This window comes from Mobula birostris, chromosome 9 (genome assembly GCF_030028105.1).
Source record: "Mobula birostris isolate sMobBir1 chromosome 9, sMobBir1.hap1, whole genome shotgun sequence".
Lineage (NCBI taxonomy): Eukaryota > Metazoa > Chordata > Chondrichthyes > Myliobatiformes > Myliobatidae > Mobula > Mobula birostris.
The window spans coordinates 115,631,115-115,655,283 of NC_092378.1; the positions used below are offsets into that span (position 1 = coordinate 115,631,115).

Consider the following 24,169-nt stretch of genomic DNA (forward strand, 5'->3'; position numbering starts at 1 on the left):
TGCATTGTAGCATTTAAAAAGGAGCTGAAGGAGGTGGGGAAATGGGTTTAGATTATTGCAGCAAAAAACTGGTCTGAATTTGACAGGTTAAATGGTTTTCCTTCATGCTATTACAATGTATATATTTGAAATTGTGTGTATTCTCTTCGAGGTTTGAAGCTTTCCATAATTTGTGTTAAGTAGCCACGGTCTTCACTGCTGATTCCTAAAAGTTTAAAGGTAATTTTTTTTTGCCACAGACTTGAAACTCTGTATCCCTTATGCACTTAAATGCCTTTATTCTCTCATACAAACATAATAAATTGTTAATTCATTAGGACAGATTTACAGCACTGACTTTCGTTTGTCCAGGATTGGTGTGGACAGAAACAGCAGCAAGTGAATACATTGAGGAGATGAAGGGCTGAAAATTAACACTGCAGTGTTGCATTTTGGAACTGATCCTGTTGTGTTCTCCAGCTTCAAGGATTATGAGTGTGGTTGTTCTTCTCCAGGAACATCACTCTTAATTCTGTACTTTTCCCAAGGATGTGGTGTTTCCACTGCTGGCATAAAGTTTAACCAACGATAGTAAAACCCTCGAAATCCATCAATTTTTTCCAGATAGATGTTCCTTGACTTGTACTAAAAAAAAGATAAATCAGATTGAGTGTATCAATGCCCCTTTATCCAAGTCTGTGAATTTGACCAGTATACCAATGACGTCCTAATTATAAGACATAGGAGCAGAAATCAGGCTGTTCAGTTCATCATATCTGCTCTGCCAATCAATCATAGCTAACATATTTTCCCTCTTAATCCTATTCTCTAGCCTTCTCTCCATAATCTTTGATGCCCTTATTAACCAAGAACTTATAAACTTGCTTTCAATGTACTCAATGACTTAACCTCCACAGCCGTCTGTGGCAATGGATTCCACAGATTCACCACCTGGCTAAAGAAATTCCTTCTCACCTGTGTTCTAAATGTATATCCTATTCCGAGGCTGTGTCTTCTGCTCCTAAACACACTCACAATTTGATGCATCCTCTCCACATTCACTCTATCCAGGCCTTACAATATTTGGTAAGTTTCAATAAGATTCCCTCCTCATTCCTCTAAACTCCTGAGTACAGGCCCAGAGCCATCAAATACTCTTCGTATATTAACTTTTTCATTCCTGTGATCATTCTCGTAAATGACCTCTGGATCCTTCAATGTCAGAACATCCTTTCCAAGATGTGGACTCCCCGCTCACAATATTCCAAAGGCAGTCTTACCAACGCCTTATAAGTCCTCACCATTACATCCCTGCTTTTATATTTTAGTCCTCTCAAAATGGAGACTAGCATTGCGTTTGCTTTTCTTACTACTGTCTCAACCTGAGAGTTAACCTTTAGGGAACAGATTTCCCCTATGGTGACTTTGGTCTGTTTTATTACATGCCTCTAAATACCCCAAAACTTCATCCTTAATAGTGGACTCTAATATCTTGCCAACGACTGAAGTCAGGCTAACTGGTCTCTAATTTTCTGTCTTTTGCCATCCTCCCTTAAAGTGTGGAGTGACATTTGTGATTTAAGAGTCCTTGAAAGATTCCAAAACTAATTTTGAATAATCACTACTAATGTCTCTACAATCTCCTAAGCTAACTCTTTCAGAATCCTGGAGTGTATTCAGTCTGGTCCAGGTGACATATACCTTTAGGCCTTTCAGCTTCCCAAACACCACCTTAGTAATAACGACTACACTCTCCTGACACACTTGAATTTCTGATACACTGCTGCTGTCTTCCAGAGTGAAGACTGACATAAAAACTTATTCAGTTCAACTACCATTTCTTTGTTCCCATTACTACCTCACAAGTGTCATTTTCCAGTAGACTGATGTCCACTCTTGCCCCTCTTTTACTATTTATAGACTAAAAGAAACTTCTGGTATCCCCTATTGGCTCATATTTCATTTTTTTCCCTTGTTTTTCAGTTGCTTTCTGTTAGTTTTAAAAGCTTCCCAACTTCAGCTTCCCACCAATTTTGCTACATTGTGTCCCCTCTTTTGCTTTTATGTCCCTTATCAGACACAGTTCTGTTATCCTCCCTTTTAAAATGCTGCTTCTTTGGGGTGAACCGATCCTGCCTCTTGCGTGTTTCTCCCAGACACTCCTGCTATTGCTACTCTGCCGTCACCCCTGATAGTGTTCCCTTCCAATCAACTTTGGCCAGCTCCTCCTCGTGCCCCTTACTCATCTGTAACGCCAATACAGCCGATTTCACTTCTCCCTTTCAAACTGCAGGGTGAATTCTATCTTAATATGATCACTACCATAGGTTCTTGTAAGAAGTGGGTACAATAATGTTAGTTATAGCTTAGAACAGTAATTTAGCGCTAAAAGTAATGGTGATGTCATATTAATTTGGTACTAAGAGTCCACTGCATTGATACTTATAATTTCAGTATACATCAGCCAAATACTGATCAAATGTAAAAGTGAATCATAGCAAAATAACGAGGCTTCTGCAGTTACCACTTAATTACAAATGTTACATTCTCTCCTGATGCTGCTTTCTATGTAACTGCCGCATTTTCTAATGTATGATGGTTTTTTTCCTGTTAAAAAAAAATGGACTGGAAGAAATGAAAAGTAATGTCCTATCTACTAGGTGCAGAGACATTAAATAACTGCTATAATAAGTCACACATTTGTGTTCTGGCTAACAGCTGCATCTGTATGATGAAGCTCCAAACTTACATTTTTTTTCTTATGGTTCTTTGCAGGCTCTTCCTTGTGTTTTCCTTTAGTCCAGTATTGCCTAATAAAGTATCTTTATTATATGTGAACTTCTGAGATACTAGTCTGCTACCATTTCTTTCTGACTCAATTACACTTGCTATCAGAAACACTGCAAAAATTAGTGCTGTTGAAGGCAGCAAAAGCTACTGAAAGCGCAATTTCAGCAAATGCACATGAACTCATCTGTCCCTTTTTGATATACAAGAGCAATGTGCTGGAAAGAGCACCCAGTTGCACATATTGTGTATTTCTGGAGGCAGCCACATTGCCTGGAACTATGAATAAATGACCATACAATCAGTCCAGGCTCCCAACCACATTCACTGGCTACAAAATACATAGATGTTTGCCTCCTGTTTCTCTTGGTTTAGTGAATAGCATGTATTTAAAAAAAAAACAAAAAATATTAATGTTCATCACAGACCTTGTCAAAGTTTGGAGGGTACTTGACAGCAAATTCCAACTGCTTAAGGACAACCTCATTGGGTGGTACTTGATTTCTTGCCATGTCTTGCAGGACCTTGGTGAGAAACACATAATCTAACTGCTTTGCTGCATTGTTGATCAGGGTGCTGTAGACATTGACATTGGGGATTATTCCAGAGAGCTGAAATAAAGCAGGTTTCAATGAATACAGTGCTTTTGGAATACCTAGATGAACTACAAAAGGGGGAAGAGAAAAGTACAGTTTGTTATGTAGTAGTGATACAATAACAGCAAGCACGAAAGTTTGCCTCCTTGTGTCCTTCCATTCAGGCAGGGTTGCAGTAATAGCCACAAACTCTTGTAGCCTTGTGTCACCCCTGCAATTAATTCAGCTGCTTGGCAGTGCAAGACAAATGTGTTCCATTCTTTGACTGATACCAAGCAGAAATACATTATAATCCAGACACCCTCTCTGCTAGACTGAAGTGAAGAGTGGATTGACAGGAACAAAATTGAGTTCATTGACACTAAAAAATGGTGACAGTTTGCAGATTAAATGGGTGCATAGTTGGGAGATGACAACATGGAAAGTGGCTTCTCACTGCCACTTAGTAAAACTGCCTCTGATACATTCTATTATAATAGTTATATCTGACACAGTGTGTGTCCCCTGACCAAGCTGTGTCTGTTTATTTGCCATATCTAAATACCTTAGCCTTCTGATCAGTTCATTCAGCTCCTAAAACCCGCTCCTTCATTTTGCTTTAAATTCCCCCTCCTACTGCCAACATAGATATCTGAATCTTACCATTTAAGCATCACTGTTGACTTTGCATCTGATTTTCAAGGACAATGGACGCACAATTTTCATCATAATTATGGTATATTTTTCTGTTTTCAAAACAAGGTCATGGACCTGCCAAAATTATTTCTAATTATAGCTAAATATGAATGAAATAATGAAACATCAATAAACATATCATCTAATAAGTTATGAAGGATATGATTCAAAAGGCCACTGAAGATCTGTACTAATCAACTGGCTGATGTATTTATGGCCACCAACCTCTTGCTTCGGCAATCTGGAGTACCACCTGCTTCAAGAAGAATGTGGTCACTTGCCCAGTGACTACCATCCAGTAGCACTTATAACCATTGTGATGAAGTGCTTTGAGACACTGGTCATGAAGCATATGCCCTGCCTGAGGAGTGACTTGGATCCACTCCAATGTGTGCCCTCACAATAGATCAACAATAAATGCTATTTCATTGGCTCTTCTCTCAGCTCTGGAACATCTGGATAATGAAGATGCACATGTCAGGATGCTCTTCATTGACTACAGCTTAGCATTTGACACTTCCATCCCCTCTAAACTCATTACTAAGCTCCAAGACCAGGGCCTCTGAACCTCCCTGTGCAACTTGATCCTGGGTTTCCTCACTGGCTGAGCCCAGCTGGTATGGTTTGGAAACAACATCCCATCCACATCCACCATCACCACAAGGCTGTGTGCTTAGCCCCCTGTTCTACTCACTTCATACTTAATGTGTGGCTAAGTACAGCTCGAATGCCATATTAAGTTCGCTGATGGTCTCACTGTTGTTGGCTGAATCAAAGGTGGAGACAAATCAGCAAATAGGAGGGAGGCTGAAAATCTGGTTGAGTGGTACCCCAACAACATCCTCTCACTCTATGTCAGAAAAGCCAAAGAGCTGATTATTGACCACAGGAGGATGCAGCCAGAGGTCCATGAGACAGTCCTCCTTAGGGGATCAGAGGTGAAGAGTCAGTAGCTTTAAATTTCTTGTTAACATATTAAAGCATCCGTCCCTGGACCAGCACATAAATGCTATTATAAAGAAGGCATGATAATGCTGCTACTTCCTTGTAAGTTTCTGTAGATTCGGCATGTCACCTAAACCTGTGACAAACATCTATACATGCACAGTGGAAAGTACCCTAACTGGTTGCATCATGGCCTCGTATGTCCACAAGACATAGGAGCAGAATTAGGCCATTCAGCCTGAGTCTGCTCCGCCATTCCATCATGGCTAATCCCAGATCCCGCTCAACCCCATACACCTGCATTCTCGCCATATCCTTTGATGCCCTGACTGATCAGGAAATGATCAACTTCCGCCTTAAATATATCCATGGACTTGGCCACTACTGCAGTCTGTGGCAGAGCATTCCACAGATTCACTACTCTCTGGCTAAAAGAATTCCTCCTTACCTCTGTTCAAAAAGGTCACCCCTCAATTTTGAGGCTGTGCCCTCTAGTTCTGGATACTCCCACCAGAGGAAACATCCTCTCCATATCTATCCTATCTAGTCCTTTCAACATTCAGTAGGTTTCAATGAGTTCTCCACACATTCTTCTAAATTTCAGTGAGTACAGGCCCAAAGCTGCCAAACGCTCTTCATTTGTTAATCAGTTCATTCCTGGCATCATCCCCGTGAACCTCTTCTGGACTCTCTCCAATGACAACACATCCTTTTGGAGATATGGGGCCCAAAACAGTTGACAATACTCCAAGTGCGGCCTGACTAGTGTCTTATAAAGCATCAGAATTATCTCCTTGTTTAGTTATTCTATTCCCCTCAAAATAAATGCCAACATTGCATTTGCCTTCTTTACCACAGACTCAATCTGTAAATTAACTTTCTGGGAGTCTTGCACAAGGTTCTCAAGTCCCTCTGCACCTCTGATGTTTGAAACTTCTCCCCTTTTAAATATTAGTCTGCACTATTGTTCCTTTTACCAAAATACATTATTATACATTTCCCAACACTATTTCAACTGCCACTTTTTTGTCCATTCTTCCAAATTGTCTTAAGTCTGGTGCAATCGCATTGCTTCCTCAGCACTACCTACCCCTCCAACTATCTTCGTATCATCCACAAACTTTGCCACAAAACCATCAATTCCATTATCCAAATCATTGACAAAAAATGTGAAAAGTAGTGGTCACAATACTGATCCCTGAGGAACACCACTAGTCACTGGCAGCCAACCAGAAAGGGCCCCTTTTATTCCCACTCATTGCCTCCTGCCTGTCAGCCATTCCTCTATTCATGCCAGTATCTTTCCTGTAACGCCATAGGATTTTATCTTGTTAAGCAGCCTCATGTGTGGCACTTTTATCAAGTGCCTTCTGAAAATCCAAGTAATGACATCCACTGCCTCTCCTTTGTCCACCCTGTTTGTTACTTCCCCAAAGAACTCCAACAGATTTGTCAGGCAAGATTTCCCTTCACAGAAACCATGCACACTTTGACTTATTTTATCATTAGTCTCCAAGTACCCCGAAATTCCATCCTTACTAACAGTCTTCAACACTTTCCCAACCACTGAGGTAAGGCTAACTGGCCTACAATTTCCTTTCCTTTGCCTTCCTCCCTTCTTAAAAGAGTGGAGTGACATTTGCAATTTTCCAGTCCTCCGGGACCATGCCATGATCAAGCACGTTTTCCTTTGTAATAGCAATGGGACATACTCCTGCTCCCTGACACTCACAGACCTCCTGAACACTGCTAGTGTCTTCCACAGTGAAGACAGATGCAAAGCATCCATTAAGTTCACCTGCCAGTTCTTTGTCCCCCATTACTACCTCACCAGCATCATTTTCCAGTGGTCCAATATCAACTCTCACCTCCTTTTTCCTCTTTATATAACTGAAAAAGACTTTTAGTACCCTGCTGTATTATTGGCTAGTTTGCCCTCATATTTTATCTTTTCCCTTCTTATGGCTTTTTTAGTTGCCCTTTACATACCAAAGTTTTCCATCCCAGCCCAGTCCATCACTCCCCACCAACGAGTAACCTTACATGGAGCACTGCCACAAGAAAGCAGCCAGGCCATGCCCTCTTCTCACTACTACCACCGGGGAGGAGGAACGCAAGCCTTGAGTCCCACACTACCAGGTCAGAAACAGTTAGGCTCCTGAACCGGTGTGGATAACTTCATTCAATGCTACTCTAAACTGATTCTGTGACTTCCACACTCACTCAAGGATTCTTGATAACTCACATTCCTAGTATTATTTATATTGGCACAGCTTATCTTTTTTTGCACATTGATTGTTTGTCAGCCATGTATAGTTTTCACAAAATTTTATTGTATATTTTCCTATAAATGCCTGTAAGAAAATGAATGTCAAAGTAATAAATGGTAACATATACATACCAAAATAATAAATTTACTTTGAACCTGGTTCAAAATATTTGATGAGTCAATAAAAATTATTCATGTTTGCTTCTTTCTATTTGTTTTTTTTAAAATCGTATTTCTATCTGCATGAGCTGGATAACCAGCTTGTTTAATTGCACTGATCTCATTCATTTTCAAGAAAGAAATCTGTGCACCCTGTGGCTCATGTAGTCAATAATCAGCTTTTTGTTTTTGGTTATGTTGAGTGAGAGGTGGTCGTTGTGGCACCATTTAGCCAGACTTGTAATCTACCTCCTATATTCTGATTCATCATCACATTTGATCCAGCCAACAACATGGTGTCATCAGCATATTTAAATATGGCATTGGAGCTGTACTTAGCCTCAAGTACAAAGTGAGCAGAGCAGAGGGCTAAGCACACAGCCTTGTGTTGCACCTGTTCGATGGTAAACGTGGAGGAGATGTTGTTGCCAATCCAAATTGACTGGGGTCTGCAAGTGAGGAAATGGGGGATCAGGTCTTGAGGAGTTTTAAGGGGATGATGGTGTTAAATTCAGAGCTGTAGGCAATGAGGAGTATCCTGATGTATGCATCTTTACTGTCCAGATGTTCGAGGGTTGAGTTAAGAGCCAATGAAAGTGCATGTAGATGCTGCCTGACGATAGTCATTGAGACAGGTTACCATGTTCTTTTTGGACACCGGTAAAATTGAAGACTGCTTGAAGCAGGTGGATACCCCAGAATGCTGAAGTGACAGGTTAGAGGCATCAGTAAACACTCCAGTCAGCTGTTTAGTACAGGTGTTCTGTACTCGGCTAGGTACAGCCTGGGCCAGATGTTTTCTATGGGTTCACCCTCCTGAAGGATGCTTTCATGTCACTCTCAGAGACTGAAATCACGGTCGCTGGGGGCCGTGATTGTTTGTGAAGATGCCTCCATGTTATGTCGGCCAAAGTGAGCATTGAGCTGATCTGGGAGCAAAACCCCGTTGTCACCTACGTCACTTGGTTTTACTTTGTGCAGGTGATAGCATTCTAACTCTGCCACAGTTGTCGAGCATCCTGTGATTCAGGTTTGATCTGGAATTGCCACGTGAGCTGGCTTTCGGAAGATCATACCTGGACTTCTTGTATTCTACTTAGTCACCAGACCTGAACACCATCGATCTAACCCTCAGTCGACAGCGGATCTCTTGGTTCATCCAGGGCTTCTGGTTGGAGAACTTTCTTAATGATTTTGTGGGGACACACTCGTCCATGAGTGTCTAAGTCAGTGACAACCGTGACATATTCATTCAGATCCTCTGACGAGTCTTTGAACATGGCCCACTCCACTAACTCTAAGCAACCCTGTCTGCACCCCATTGTTATCGATACCTCTGGTGACTTGCTCCTTAGCCTCTGCCTGTATGCAGGTAGAACAAGGACAGACAGATGATCAGATTTCCCAAAATGTAGTTTAGGGATGGACTGGAAGGCATTCCTAACTGTAACAGTGATTGAGTGTATTGGGACCCCTGGCGCTGCAGGTTGTATGTTGTTGATAATCTGACAGAGATTTCTTCAAGCAAGCCTGACTGAAGTCCCCAGCAATGATTTGAAAAGCATCAAGATAAGCTATGTTAATGCCTGTGCTGGTTATTGTGAAACTAACAGATTACTTACTGTAAATGCCCACCTGGTTGACTAAAATGTTCTTTGAAAGGAGGAAAGCTGTCATCCTAACCTGTGCCTCCTATTTTTGACTCTCAACAGTTGACTTTAAGCTTCTCATGAAAATGGCTTATGAAGTCATTTAGTTCAATTATTAATTAATACCAGTCTGACTTGGGTGGCAGGGTGGAGATGTCTCTACCAAAGGAGGTGTAAGGCACTTCTTCCCCCTGTTAGCCTGCAGGTCACCCATGGGTGAAATGTAGCAACTGCTTAGTCCCCCGATCAGGGAGCAGGTGGTGGATGGTCTTATGAGCAGCTGGTGCATATCACAAGTCCTGGTTATGGGACCACTGACACCAGGCAGACAATCCCTGAAGGGTATTGATAATGGCTGTGGTCACCCGTCACTGTAAAGACACTGCCCAGAAGATGACAATGGCAAACCATTTCTGTAGAAAAATCTGCCAAGAACAACCATGGTCGCCCATGATCGCCCACGTCATACGACACAGCACATAACGAAAGAACAGGTCTGACCATCAGTGCCCGAAACCCATGAATGCAACAACTATAGTATTGTTCTGAAGCCGAACAGATAGTAAGAAATAGCCTCCGATTTTCGTTGTGTTCTGGGATGAGGATTTCCTGCAACCCACATTGCAGGACACACAGAAAACAAAAGAATTTTTCTATTTACTAGAAGCGCCTTCTCCATTCATTTCATAAAAAAATGCTCCAGATATAGTTACGATGTTGTGTCGACCTATATAAATGTACAGTTAAGTTCAAGTTTATTGTCATTTATTCTCTTGAGGAATGGATCATTAGGGTTACCTTCATGTCCTGGAGGAGTTTCAGTCCATCACGGCTTTTCCTGCAGGCTATCGCCAGGTTGCAGAAAGTATGCATGGTTGGTGACAGGCCTCGCTCAACCACAACTGACAGTAAAGCCTAAAGGGAATTAATACATATTATCACAGGGTTTAAAAAGACAATGTGTTACTGCTGTGCTACATCCTGAAGGCAAACTGAGCAATGGTCTTTGGTAGTGTATGTAACCAGGTGAAATAAAGCTGTGCTCGGTAAACTGGATTCCAATCCAACCCTGCCTGATGGCATGTTTGCTTCCTGTAACAATTTTCAGTGAAGATGCCCTGAACAGCTTCAGTCTAATTTCTGACAGGTGAGAACCAACACCACAAAGTGGCAATTTAAATTCAGATCCAGGACAACGATGGGTAATAATGAAGCATGGTCTAATATTGAAGGTGAAAGTTCTTTGGAGACTGGGTAGACACACGTAGATTGGACAGGATGGACATAGCCAAGAGGTGATTCAGCCTGGGGTACTTTATGGCTGAACTGCAAGTATTCAGTTTTCTGGCCTCAGTACACAAAATCCATCTGGATACAAATGTGCGCTTTATACAGATTTGTATATTATTGAAGTGAAACAGTGACATAGATTCTGAATATGAACAAAATACAATTTTACAGAGAATACAAACAAGAGGATCCCAGTGTGGTATCATTTAGAGGTTAGTCAAGATTCTGATGGATCAGCACAGCACATCACTGAAGGTGGCAAATGTCTCAAATATCCTGTGAATCTCAACAGTGTTTCTACAATCTCTAGCTCCCTGATGTATTTTCATCTTAGAGTCAACAAAATCAGAAAATTACACAATTTCAAACCAACTGAATATAAATAGTTCACTGAGCAACAATACAAAGGACATTATGCCAATACACCTATTTAAATTGGGGGAGTGAAAAGGAACATAGGACTGATAGGCCCTGGCTTGGAGCACAAGTCTCAAAGGCTACACTGCCTCTCTGTTCCAGGAGTAAAGACATCACCATGGAGATGGAGAGAATCTAGGGACGGAAAGGGAGGAATAAATTGTCAAGGTCAACAAAGGTACCATCAAAATAGGTAGGCTTAGAGATAAGTTATTCCAATTAGGCCCCAAATTAGAAAGTAGAATCTCAACTGATTAATCCCTAGGTTGTTACCTGGGCATTAGGCAAACTGACATGGAGTAAATAAACCCAGGGAATTAAATGCATACCTCAAGGATTGGTATGGGAGAAATGAACGGAGCATTGACAGTTACTGAGGAAAGCGTCTGCTGTTCCATTGGGAAGGGCTTCACTTGAAACAGACCAGGAGCAGTATCTTGGCAAATCGAAGACAGCTTTAAACAAATTAATGGTAGGAAGAATTGGGTGAGGGGAAATAGAGGAAGGACAAGGTAGAAATCTGAGTAATGATAAAACTAGGAATTGAATATTCCACGTTACTTGATGGCAGAAAGGAAACGGAGCTGAAATAGCTCTGTCAACAAAGGATGAAATCAAAATAACAAGAGGAATTTGGCTTGGATGATGACAACTAGAATCAGTTGGGGTACTGATAAGAAGTTGGGGAGGGGGGAACTGGTGGGAGTAGTTTAAAGGGCCAATTGTAGCTAATCATAAGAATCATGTAAACCATGAAATAATGCAGCTGTGTGAGAAAGGCACTGCAATAATTGTGAGCAGCAAATCAAACCTTCATACAGATTGGGAATTTAATCTTGTTGGCAGGTTTATGAAGTGTATTTGGTACAGTTTTTGATAGCTAAGGTCTCAGTAAGGATGTCACTGAGATTTTGAGATATATCTTTGAAAGAATGTGTCAATCTTACTGAGATCTTTGCACTGTCAGGGCTAATCCAGCTTATTATAGATCAGTGCCGACACCAGAAAGGGAATAAGTGATGGTTCATGCAATACGTTCATTTAGAAGAACAGGAGTTATTTACTCTACTTTAATTATAGTTGTCATAACTTTGACAAATTTGTTTGACTTTTTTTGATGTAGAGATTATGAGAGACATTTTCTGATCACTAAGCCCCTCTAGTGTTAGCCTGACGCTGCTAAAATCACTTACCTTTGCACCTTCTAGATCACCCAGCCTGCTCTTTTTCCTAATGAGGGTATTAAAGAATGAAATGTCTGGCTTCACACCATGCTCATCCATGAGGGACAGCAAGGATGACTCGGACTGGCTGTTTGGTTCCACTATGTCAGCCAAGAGTGTGAATGTCTTAATATCTGGAAGCACATTATCTTCTCTCATTTTACTTAGAAAGCCATCCAGATATCCGATCAGTGCTAGTCTGTCGTGTGGCGCGGTTGCACTTCCCAGAGAAATTATGTTCTTCTTGTTGACCTGGATGTAGAGCAGATTAGGTAGAAGATTATCTTGAGGAAGTCCTTTGGAGTCTGAGTCAACTATATGACTTTCATTCCTGGGAACAAGTTCCAAAGATGGTTCTTTTCCTTGGCTACTTTTGGATGGCAGGTTTGGTGCTTCAATCAGTCCTGATAAAGTTACATTGCTGTGCTTATCCTCGGGTTCAGAGGCGCTGCAGGTAGTTAACGAACTCCCCTGATGCTCATCAGCGGACAGGCCAAACAACTGCTCTTCCAATGTATCAACAGACAAAGTGGTTGCGTGTTTACTGGTTCTTGTCACTTTCTGACCTCGGAGCTTCTGAACTCTTCTGAGTTGCTTTAGTTGCCTCCTCACATTCTCGTCACTCAACAGTGCGCGAGACGCCACTGTTGGGTTCCCGATACCACAGTCCCTGGCCGCCCGCAGCAGCAGGTTGTAGCTCTTGGCATCAGGCTGAATACCCAGTTTTAACATCTCCCGCCAAATCTGCAAAAGAGACAAAGGCAAGACTAAGGTGCATCTTTCACGAAGAGCCTGTGAGATCTAATGTGGTATCGTTGATCATACTTGAAAGAGAAAGTTGCAATAAAACCTGTTTACCCAAATCCATCATAAATTTATTGAACTAAGTTTCATCCTCTCAAATTTAAAAGAAAGCTACGAGACCTGGTTTTTATCTCTGGCTCAGTGTCAGTACAATCTTCTTAAGAGTTGACAGACTGTGATTCAAGTCCTGCAAGAATTTGTGTGTTTTAGATGATCAATTCACTACAGTACTGCAAGAGCAAATGACTCTTACCAGATAATACATTAAATGAAGATTCCTTCTCTTTCACTAGTGGACTTCGGCAATTCACTTACACAATTTGAAGAAAGATAGGATCTAGAACACCCTCAAGTAATTCCACCAAAGTAGAATTAATTGACCCTGTGGTAGGTAAAAATTGCCTGCTGCATCTCATGATACCTGCTTGAAAACTATTTCATGGATTTTAAAGCTTTTTGTGAATCCAAAAGATGTGATAAGTGCTTTACAGAAACAACTTCTTGCTCTTTATTCATTCTTCCAGCAGAGTTTTATCGGGCTGGGCAAACATCTCCGGCTTCAAAAAAATTGGTCTTTTTTAATGAATAACCATCCTAACGCTTTGCTCCACTCGTTCCTTTCTTTAATAGACTGAGCTGCATTGGTCTTGTCCGCTACCTGGTTCCCACTCTGGCATCTCAGTTATGCCCAGTTCACTGCTGGGTTATGTCTGCTGCACGATTCTTTTTGAAGAATTACTTACTGTTGTTGGCTTTTATACTGATGTCCTTGAATTGAAAAAACAGAAACAATGAACGAGCAATATCTTACAATATCCACCGACTGCCACTCGAAGCTCTGCTTCAGCTGGAGCTGTGACATTTAGTATAATCACTGTTCTTAGATTATTTCATTTTCTGAAAACTATTGGGAGAAAAGGGAATTGACCTTTACAAAAACGTCAGAAGAGACAGATTGACTAAGATAGCCCTCTGGTATATGGTGACTCACCAGCACACCACACTACTGAACAGGAAGAAGGGCCATCAATATGTTAGCTGTCATTTCGGACAAAAGAGGGAAAATCAATGCATACAACACCCCTACTTAGCAGGACGGTGGTGGGACACTTCCAGCAGGTAATCACTGAGGAGTGGCAAGAGCTGCTTCTTCTTGCTCCACTTTGATCCTGAAAATTGAAAGGCAAGAAAAGAGAAGAAAATCATGCTCAATTTACCTGTAATGAATATCTAAAGCCATTGCCAGTGTCCATAATGCTGCCCATCATTAAAGTGCTGAATGTCTCTACATTAAGCTCAAGACCATTGTGAACTATTTCCTGAAAAATAAACACACAAGGCATCTCTCATAAGAAAGGCAGCAATATAGCTTAATCGATTCAAAGTCTCAGCTGCCCCATGTATATTTTTAAAAACCTCTTCATCCGTTATGTGCTGTGTCGTATGACATAGGCCACTATGGTCTTTCTATGACCATGATTGTACTTGGCACATTTTTCTACAGAACTGGTTTACCATTGCCATTTTCTGGGCAGTGTCTTTACAAGACAGGTGGCCCAGGCCAATATCAATACTCTTCAGATTGTCTGCCCGGCATCAGTGGTCGCATAACCAGGACTTGTGACGTGCACCAACTGCTCATATGACCATCCACCACCTGCTCCCATGGCTTCATATAACCCTGATAGGGGGGCTAAGCAGGTGCTACACCTTGCCCAAGGGTGACCTGCAGGCTAGCGGAGGGAAGGAGCACCTTGCACTTCCTTTGGTAGAGACATATCTCCACCCTGCCACCCCACAAAACCTCTTAAACTTTGCCATTCTAGACAGAAATGTCTGTTTTACAAGTCCCTCTTCATTATTTTATCTTCTTAGCCCTGATGCACCTTAGTCTACGTTCACCACAACCTTCCAATGTGGTGAAGATCTACTAGGGTAGAAAGCAGAACTGACTAATGTTCAGCATAAATTCATTATCATTGCCTTTGTACTAAAATAAACAAAACTTTCACTAACATAATACAAAGATAAACATCCCAAAGGTATAGGGAAAACAAAATGAGCAGAAGGATATTGGGAAGGCTCTTTAAAAACCTGGTCAAGGAAATGTACTTTAAAGAGGGTCTCAAGGAAATGCAGGGAGGTGGAAAGCCAGAGGAGTGAGGGTTAAATTTCAGAGTGCTATTAAAGAATTGTTAAGTGTGAGAAATGTTACTCAGTCCTAATAATAGGCTGGGGTTTGCATCTTTTTCAGGAGGTTATCACATCTGTAATTTTCTTGTTAGCTGACATGTTTTAAGATCCTGTTAAGAGCTGCATAGATGTCAGTATATGTATTTTCTAACTACTACACTGGAGAATTAGATATTTTAACCATGATCACCATCTCTTAATTCAGTTCAGAAACAGCCATGAGATCTGTCATTAAAAGGCTTCAAGGAGGCTGATATAACTAACCTCCTCAGAATGGCAGTTATGGGGAATTTTAACTTGCACATAGATTGGGTAAATCAGGTTGGTCAAGGAAGTCTTGAGGAGGACTTCATGGAATGCATCCGTGATGGCTTTTTTGATCAGCATGTTAGTGAACCTACAAGGGAAAATGCTATCTTAGATCTAGTCCTGTGCAATGAGACAGGTAAGATTAATGATCTTGTAGTCAGGGATCCTCTTGGAAAGAGTGATCATAGTATGATTGAATTCCGCATACAGAGGGAGGATGAAATAAGATGAGTGTATTATGCTTGAAAAAGGGAGACTACAACAGAATGAGGGAGGAGTTGGCTAATATGGATTGGGAGCACAGGCTATTTGGTAGGACAGTTGAGGAACAGTGGAATACTTTCAAAGAGATTTTTCACAGTGCTCAACAGAAGTATATTCCAGTCAAAAATAAGGACAGTAAGTGTGGGAAGAGCCAGCCTTGGATAACTAAGGAAATAAAATATAGTATCAAATTAAAAGCTCATGTGTTCAAAGTCGCAAAGAGCAGTGGGAGACTGGAGGATTGGGAAAACTTTAAACAGCAACAAAGAGCAACTAAACAAGAAATAAGGAAAAGGAAGATAGAGTATGAAAGTAAATTAGCACAAAATATAAAAACAGATAGCAAAAGTTTTTATAAATATATAAAGCAGAAGAGGGTGGCTAAAGTCAACGTAGGTCCCTTGGAAGATGAGAAGGGGAAATTGATAATTGGGTGATAAGGAAATGGCTGAGGCATTGAACGACTATTTTGTCTCGGTCTTCATGGCGGAGGACACGTCTAATATGCCAAAGAATGATGTTATGGACAAAATGGGAGGTAAGGACCTCGATAAAATCCCTGTTACTAAAGAGATAGTGATGAGCAAACAAGAGGGCCTGAAGGTAGATAAGTCCCCTGGTCCTGATGGGATGTATCCCAGGGTGCTGAAGGAATTGGTGGAGGTTATAGTGGACACGTTGGTAATCATTTACCAAAATTCTCTAGACTCTGGGCAGGTCCTGGCAGACTGGAAGACAGCAAATGTCACGCCACTTTTTAAAAAAGGATGTAGGCAAAAGACAGGCAACTATAGGCCAGTTAGCTTAACATCAGCAGTCGGGAAAATGCTTGAAGCTGTCATTAAGGAAGAAATAGCAAAACATTTAGAAAGGAATGGTTCCATTAGACAGATGCAGCATGGATTCAGAAAGGGCAGGTCCTGTTTGACAAACATACTGGAGTCCTTTGAGAACATAATGAATGCAGTGGAAAGAGGGGAACAAGTGGATGTCGTATACTTGGATTTCCAGAAGGCGTTCGATAAGGTGCCGCACAAGAGACTTATAAATAAGGTACGGATGCATGGAGTCGGAGGAAGAGTATTGGCATGGATAGTGGATTGGTTAACCAATAGAAGGCAGAGAGTTGGTAAAAATGGGCATTTCTCCAGATGGCAGCCAGTGGCAAGTGGGGTGCCGCAGGGGTCGGTGCTGGGCCCACAGCTGTTTACCATTTACATTGATGATCTGGAAGAGGGGACTGAGTGTAGCGTAGCAAACTTTGCTGATGACACTAAACTGAGTGGAAAAGCAAGTTGTACAGAGGATGTGGAGAGTCTGCAGGGGGATATAGATAGGTTAAGTGAGTGGCTCAAGGTCTGGCAGATGGAATACAATGTTGGTAAATGCAAGATATCCACTTTGGAAGGAATAATAGAAGAGCAGATTATTATTTAAATGGTGAAAGATTGCAGCATGCTGTTGTACAGAGGGACATGAGAGTGCTTGTGAATGAATCACAAAAAGTTAGCTTGCAGGTACAACAGGTTATTAAGAAGGCAAACAGAATGTTGGCCTTCATTGCTAGAGGGAATGAATTCAAGAGCAGGGAGGTCATGCTGCAACTATACAGGGTACTGGTGAGGCCACACTTGAAGTACTGTGTGCATTTCTGGTCTCCGTACTTGAGGAAGGATATACTGGCTTTGGAGACAGTGCAGAGGAAGTTCACCAGGTTGATTCCAGAGATGAAGGGGTTAACCTATGAGGAGAGATTGATTCACCTGGGACTATACTTTCTGGAATTCAGAAGAATGAGAAGGGATCTTATAGAAACATACAAAATTTTGAAAGGGATATATAAGATAGAAGCAGGAAAGTTGTTTTGATTGGCCAGTGAGACTAGAACTAGGGGGCATTGCCTCAAGATTCAGGGGAGAAGATTTAGGACGGAGATGAGGAGAAACTGTTTTTTACCCCGGGGAGTGGTTAATCTGTGGAATTCTCTGCTCAGGGAAGCAGTTGAGGCTTCTTCACTAAATATATTTAAGATACAGTTAGATAGATTTTTACATAGTAGGGGAATTAAAGGTTATGGGGAAAAGGAAGGTAGATGGAGCTGAGCTTACGGACAGATCAGCCATGATCTTATTGAATGGCAGGGCAGGCTCGATGGGCCGGATGGCCTACTCCTGCTCCTATTTCTAATGTTCTTATGTATCCCGACCAGGTGCTGGCACACAGTGTGGAGTGGTCTAGAACATTTTAATTGGTAATCATGACAGTACAATTTCTATGTGTCAGCATCTTGTGCAAGTGCTTACCCTGACCACATTAAAACAAGCCCTCATATCAGAGCAAATAGCATATGCCTTCAGCATGGCGTGGTATCCGATAAGATTCATGCGGATATTCTTGCTCCTTAATTCTTCTCGAAGCTTCGTGGCAAACTGAAGACCCGTATCTTTCCATGGGGACTCTGCACAAGCATTGAATAGAGCAGTGTAGGTTGCGACAGAGGGAGTCAGTTCTCTCTTCTTCATCTGCAGAGAAAAGTGTTGATCATATTTCAAATTTTAACAAATCCTCGTCATGATAAAATGTTGGTAATCTGCTTAAAGCAGACATGGAGCCAACAAAGGAACATGCATTGACTGGCTGAATCAAAATCCTTCAAGGAAAATAATTAAATAACACTTTTTTTCAAAAGGAGGAGAAATTTCAAGAAAAACGCAGAGTTTGGGGCTTGAATGAATGACTAAGATAAAGTTCCAAAGGTGACGGCCATTTGCTCTTGACAAGCTTCATTTGATGTGCTTCTGTTAACAGATGGACCGTGGAAAATATCCTGCCTGACTGGTTGCGTTGTGCTCTGATAACGTCTATTAATACAGCAAAGAGTGATAGACACAGCCAAACACATCACAAGCACATCCTGTTAAGAAGTACCTACATGAGACATTGCCTCAGCATTAAAAGTCACCATCACCTAGGCCATGCCTTCTTCCTCACAGTCACCATTAGACAGGTGGGACAGAAGCCTGAGGCCCCAAACCACCAGATTCAAGGACAGCTACTTTCCTTCAACCACTTGGTTCTTCCTCTGACCTACACAAATACAATCATCACTTCAGTATCACTACACTATGACCACTTTGCACAAGAGACATTGCTTTTTTTAGAATTCTAATTGTGTTCTTTCTTGAATAATTTATATTTATGTTCTTCCTGTAAATGCTGTGTCTCTAACGCTATGTTTCTGCAGCACTACTGCAAGTAAGTTTTTCATTGCATCTGTGCAAACAATTCCTTGTGAATATACAAGAACTCAACTTGACTTAAATTGGTTAAGTCCTCAGACACACAGCTGGAACCTGCAAGTTCAAAAGTCAGGCTGTTCTACATTGAATACTACCGATTGGATCTTCAATTTCATGGGGGCAAAGGTGGGCAGCATGAAACCTCAGACCCATAAAGCAGAAATATGTGTTGATGCATTTCAATTTTGTAAGAATTATTCACCAATGAAGCAACAGTGTTAAGAGTAGTTCTTCTTAAATCTCTTCCTTCGTACAAAGAAATGGTTAGTATAAAGTTCACTAGCATATTTGTTCATTCTCTGCTACTCACATCGTTATAGAGCTTAAAGGCTTTCTTCAAGTACCCTGCTCTTCCACATCCCCCTATCAGCACAGTGTAATTGTATTCTTCTGGAAAGAGCTGCTCTTCCTTCATCATCCGAGTCTCAAACAGGTCCAGGGCCTCGGCTAACTAGAATGCAGGGAAAAATATCATTGTGAGGATTCTCATTAAGTGCTGGAACAGACAAACAATGTACTAACCAAGAAAAGGTTGTAAGCAAACAACCTGACAGGCACACACACGATATCAATGCAAGTTTAAAGTATGTTGACTGCAGACATTGGCATTCAAAACAGGAGATACTGTCATTGGACGAAATACGAGATTAGCCTCTAGACCAGTGTTCAGTTCGTGCAGCCAAACCTGTGTGCATGAGAGGGTGTGGTATCCTATCTGCAAAGACCATTAGGAGTCCTAGTTGTGAAGAAATATCTCACAAGCCATACCTCCTCTTGTTGGAAAAGTACCCTGTCTTGATCAAGCAATTTTTTCCCATTACATTGAGACTTGAGATTTAATCTAGATTAACTGCCACCAAATAATAAAGTATAAAGGAAGTCTGGACAACCATTATTTCCCCACTCAGGATTATAATCCTTCAGAAATGTTGTTCAGGAATCCAGCGAGACAAAAATATAACTGGATGCATTTCAAATTAATGACAGACTTGTGGAGCTAGTGACTTTCAATCCCCCTCTGACACTCCAAAGCATCAGACATCCACTGAAATATTTCAGAAGCAAAGCAACTGCTGCAATGTATGAAATGCAGTAGACAGTTGCACCCAACAAAACCCTACAAACACCAATGTAGCAATCAACAGATTTTTTTGTACTAATGTTTATTGAATGATAATTTGCTCAGTTAGTACAATGAGAGTAATTCCTCTGCAGTATTTGCTTAGATGCCTTTGTAAAAAGAGTAAACTATATATAACTAGGGTTGAGGAAAATTAAAATATCTGCGGATGCTAGAAACCTGACACAAAACAGAAACTGTTCAAAATACTCAGCAGGTCAGGCAGCTTCTGTGGAAGGGAAACGGTTAATGTTTCAAGTTCAAGAGCCTTTGACAGAAATTGGTGCGAGATTCATTCTGCTTATCTTTCTAGAGAAGACATGCGTTTCCTGATGAGTGTTTCCAGCATTTTCAGTTTTAATTGGGTTTCACATTCATCAAGGTATTTCTGTAATTGAGGTTCCATCCAGATCAGTGAAAAGTCTTACAGATCTGATTCTGTAAAAACACAACTTCTGCTCTAGGTAAGCCAAGTCACCTGTCCAGACACAAGCCAGTTGCAAGTCATTTGGGGAATTCAGGACTTTAAATGGGCTTGCTTGAAGGCTCTGGACCAATTGCTCCCTACCCACAGCCCAACTATTCTGTGACTCCTGAATTCACAAACATTAACACCATTTTTGGCATGCATTCCATTGGGATTAAAAATGTAACAAATGCTCTCATCGTTCTTCTACCATCCCTTGAACAGTCGTTTGATGCTCCTTTGTACTTGGTATTGGAATGATAGCATCGTATCCTACAGCAACACCTCAAATACACAAGCATTCAAGACAGTCCTAGAGTCTTTCAAAGGGAAACTGGCTCCTTTATGATGAAGTGTTCCCTTTACACGGATCTTCTTTTCTGCCTATTTTCTAAAGTGATCTTGGCCTGCCCTACTGCAACAACCTCAGGCGGCTGAGCAGAAGGTGTCGGGGTTCCTTATGTGGGAGGAATGGAGAGGCTGAATTTAATATGACACATTTGTAGGCAATTCTATGGGGAGAAAAGAAAGCTGAAAAATCATGTGCTGCAGGGTCTGTCCCATGCATTATTAAGTGAACGTTGTTCTGTGTGTCTAAATGCCTGGAGTTTGATTGTTATAATCTGTTGACTCTGTTCTTTTGTAACAAATTAGTAAAACCAGTAAAAACATATAATAACATTTCAAACCTTATCTTCCTTGATGAGTTTTTTACATTGTAGGAAGTACCAGTAGGTAGTATTCCTTCGACCCAGCTTCCGCCTCACTTTAGGAGTTTCAACTTCCTCATCCTGATCCTCGGTATCATTGTATTTGGAATCCTGCATCTGTGAAGAGGTTTTACGGAAAATTCTCCTGGCAGAATAGAACTTTCCTTGTGCTCCAAAGCCTTCCAAGTCATCTTTATCCTCTGCAGAGGCAAGCACCACTTTCTGCCTGGGCGTGGCATGGTCCTGCATGCCATTCTCAGAGTTGTTAACTGTGATGGATCTGCAGGGTGGAGACAGCAGGTTCCTTCCATGGGGCAAGATTCTCATAGGACTGATCCTCACAAGAATATTGAAGAGTTTCAACTGAATGTGACTTGCTGAATGCAGAAAAGAATGGCATTGCAAGGGAATGTACCGAAGGTGCAAAAATTTAGGCCAAATCATGTTTCGCAAATTCCTTCTGATTCAGTCTGGATTCTCCAGAAGGGAAATCTCTGTTAAGCTTCAAGGGAGAATAAAATCAGTACAGAAATAAAAATAATACAACAAAAGAAAAAATATGTAATGAGATTTGCTGGAGGTGACAGTTGAAGCAAATGGCATATTTTGAAGTTTCACAGAAACAGCATAATGGTTTCCACCATTTTATGTTATCACTTCAGGTCTCCAGCAAATTCCATTTGCTATATTTTCCTGCCAACTAACCACACCATTTATATTATCGTGAAGTCTAATTTCCCTTCTCTCTGTCAATCACATAGTCTATTTTTGTAAGCACCACAAACTTCTTTCTTAAGTCTTCTAAACTTAGAATGAAATCATTAATCTATTTTACAAAAGGTAACAAATTGATCTGGAGATCTGTGAATTTCATGGGTAACAACAAGAAAGAACCATTACTCTCTGCTTCCTGCAAGTCAGCCAGTTTTTATCCAATTCGTTCCTCATTTGGATGGACCCACAGATCTCTTGGGCTTTCTAAAAAAAAGATTTATCAGCCTACTGTGTGGATTTTATCAAGAGGCTTGCTAAATTTGTGGTAGATTACATAAAATACACTGCCCTCATCAATCTTCCTTGTTACCTCTGAGAATTAAATTTAGGAAATCCTTCCCTTAACAAATCCATTCTGACTTGTCCAATTAAGCTCCACTTTTATAAAATGTTTATTCAATAGATTCCAATAATTTGCCTACAATCAAAGGTAAGCTAATTAATTACCTGTTGTGTCCCTATTTCTCTTATTAAACAATAATCTGAAGCATACACAATAATTAAACTTCATTAGGAGTTTGAGGAGATTTGGTATGTCACCAAACAGCAAATTTCTATAGGGTGCCCTGGAGAGCATCACCCCTGGTATGGAGGCTCCAATGCCCTGGATTGGAAGAGGCTGCCATAGGCTGTCGACTCAGGCAGCTGCATCTTGGGCACTGGCTCCACCATCCAGGACATGCCGACTTCTGATTACTACCATCAGAGATGAGGAATGGGAGCCTGAGGGTGCACACTCAACATTTTAGAAACAGCTTCTTCCCCTCTGCTATGGGATTTCTGAATAGTCCATGAATACTACCTCATTATTCCTCTTTACACTTTAAAAAAATTGTAACGTAGTAGTTTTTCATATCTTGCACTGTACTGCTGCCACAAAAAACAACAAAATGCATGACATTGTCAGCAATAATAAACCTGATTCTGGTTCAGCCTCAGTTTTAAAACGTTCAATTGTTTAGACTGCAAACTGAAGATGCAAATGACATTGCAATTATACACAGAAACAATTCATCAAGTCAACAACATGTGTGGAAAGAGACGTGGGTTTTCCTCAGTCCTGAAGAATGTCAACTGTTCTCTCTTTCCACAGATGCTGTTTGATGGGCTGAGTACTTTAGCGTTTCTACAAACGTTTGTAGTTTATGCTTCAGATTTCAGAATCTGCAGTGTAACTTACTTGACATTATGCAATGTTTTGCACTCTCAAAGTGTATAATTTTCATAAATTTACAGCAAAGGTATTCAATTCAGTTCTGGCCCTCTGTTGGTATCACAGTCCTCACTGAACATTTGCTATGTACAGTTCCAACGCCAGGAACGTCAGCAGAGAAGAACGTGATTTGCACCTACATACAACATTTAAGGTCAACATGGCACCAACTGCAATCTCGATAAGAGAATACACAGGACATAGAAGATTCTAGGAGAGCTTTATAGATTTAAAATTCTCCTTACAACTTACCTTCTTCCCATGTGCTTCCGGTTTATGTAGATCCCGCCTACAAGGACTGCGATTAGTCACCGTTCTCAGATAGCCGGGCGTCTGTCTCAGAATCCAAGCATTCATTGGTCAATGGTCTCGTCAGTCTTTGAGGACAACGGGACCAATGTGGTGGATTGCCGAGTAATAGAGTTCTCATCAATAAATTAAACTGAATGCATCTCCACAGCAACAATACATGCATTCATAGCCTCATAAACAAATGTTAATGTTTTCGGGCTTTGTGGGCTGCACTTATTGTTCTTCATATTTGGCAGTTCCTTACCATCTGCTATTTTGTGCCTCATTCTCCTGTCAGGTTAGTTGATCAACTCTGTCAAACAGCACCAGCACAGCTCTCCGCAAGGTTGGTGTAGTCATTACAGTTCACGCGAAACCTGGAACATTTGGCTTTTGTGGTTAAATTCTAGATTCATAATGAGACGAGACAAACAAGGGCACAACGAGAGAAATCAACCAGAGTAAGAGAATGTCTAACAGGAAAGCACAGAAGCATTTTCTTCCCTAAGTATGAGAGCTGTAGCATAAATAATTCTGAAGTCCAAGCAATTGAAATATCGTTACTATAATTTCACTTCCAGTTTTTTTTCCCCCATTTAAGTTCTAAGGTGGTTTAAAACCATCTAAACCCAGCTGTCCTCTCTCTCGGATGGCTGGTGGGAGGTTGATGTTGAAGGCTGCGGTCCTCCAGTGTTGAGGGGGCGCTCCAGTCACTGTCAGGGGCAACTCTTGTGCCG

General features: G+C 41.1%; 1 protein-coding gene across 2 annotated transcripts; it reads right to left on the reverse strand.

Annotated features, from left to right (window-relative positions):
* Window positions 1-233: 233 nt before the first annotated feature.
* On the reverse strand, window positions 234-24,087 carry ptcd1 (pentatricopeptide repeat domain 1). Of its 2 annotated transcripts, none has more exons than XM_072268650.1 (9): window positions 23,394-24,087; window positions 21,134-21,656; window positions 19,169-19,309; window positions 17,863-18,081; window positions 14,011-14,112; window positions 11,960-12,733; window positions 9,858-9,974; window positions 3,195-3,377; window positions 234-624 (listed from the first exon to the last, which is right to left on the reverse strand). In XM_072268650.1, exons 2-9 carry the CDS (start codon window positions 21,596-21,598, stop codon window positions 469-471), a joined length of 2,157 nt encoding a protein of 718 aa, XP_072124751.1. In that variant the 5' UTR covers window positions 21,599-21,656; window positions 23,394-24,087; the 3' UTR covers window positions 234-468. The 2 variants fall into 2 exon arrangements, with proteins under 2 accessions (XP_072124751.1, XP_072124752.1); XM_072268651.1 differs by lacking the exon at window positions 23,394-24,087 and adding an exon at window positions 23,109-23,215.
* Between the last annotated feature and the right edge of the window lie 82 nt (window positions 24,088-24,169).

Bases quoted from the DNA above. Each gene is read 5' to 3' on its own strand.
- ptcd1 (XM_072268650.1), bottom strand. From the start codon at position 21,598: ATGATTTGGCCTAAATTTTTGCACCTTCGGTACATTCCCTTGCAATGC. The intron at 18,082-19,168 runs GTGAGTAGCAGA...TTTTCTCTGCAG, and splicing joins CCTTTAAGCTCTATAACGAT to ATGAAGAAGAGAGAACTGAC. The intron at 3,378-9,857 runs GTAACCCTAATG...GCTTTATTTCAG, and splicing joins AACTCCTCCAGGACATGAAG to CTCTCTGGAATAATCCCCAA.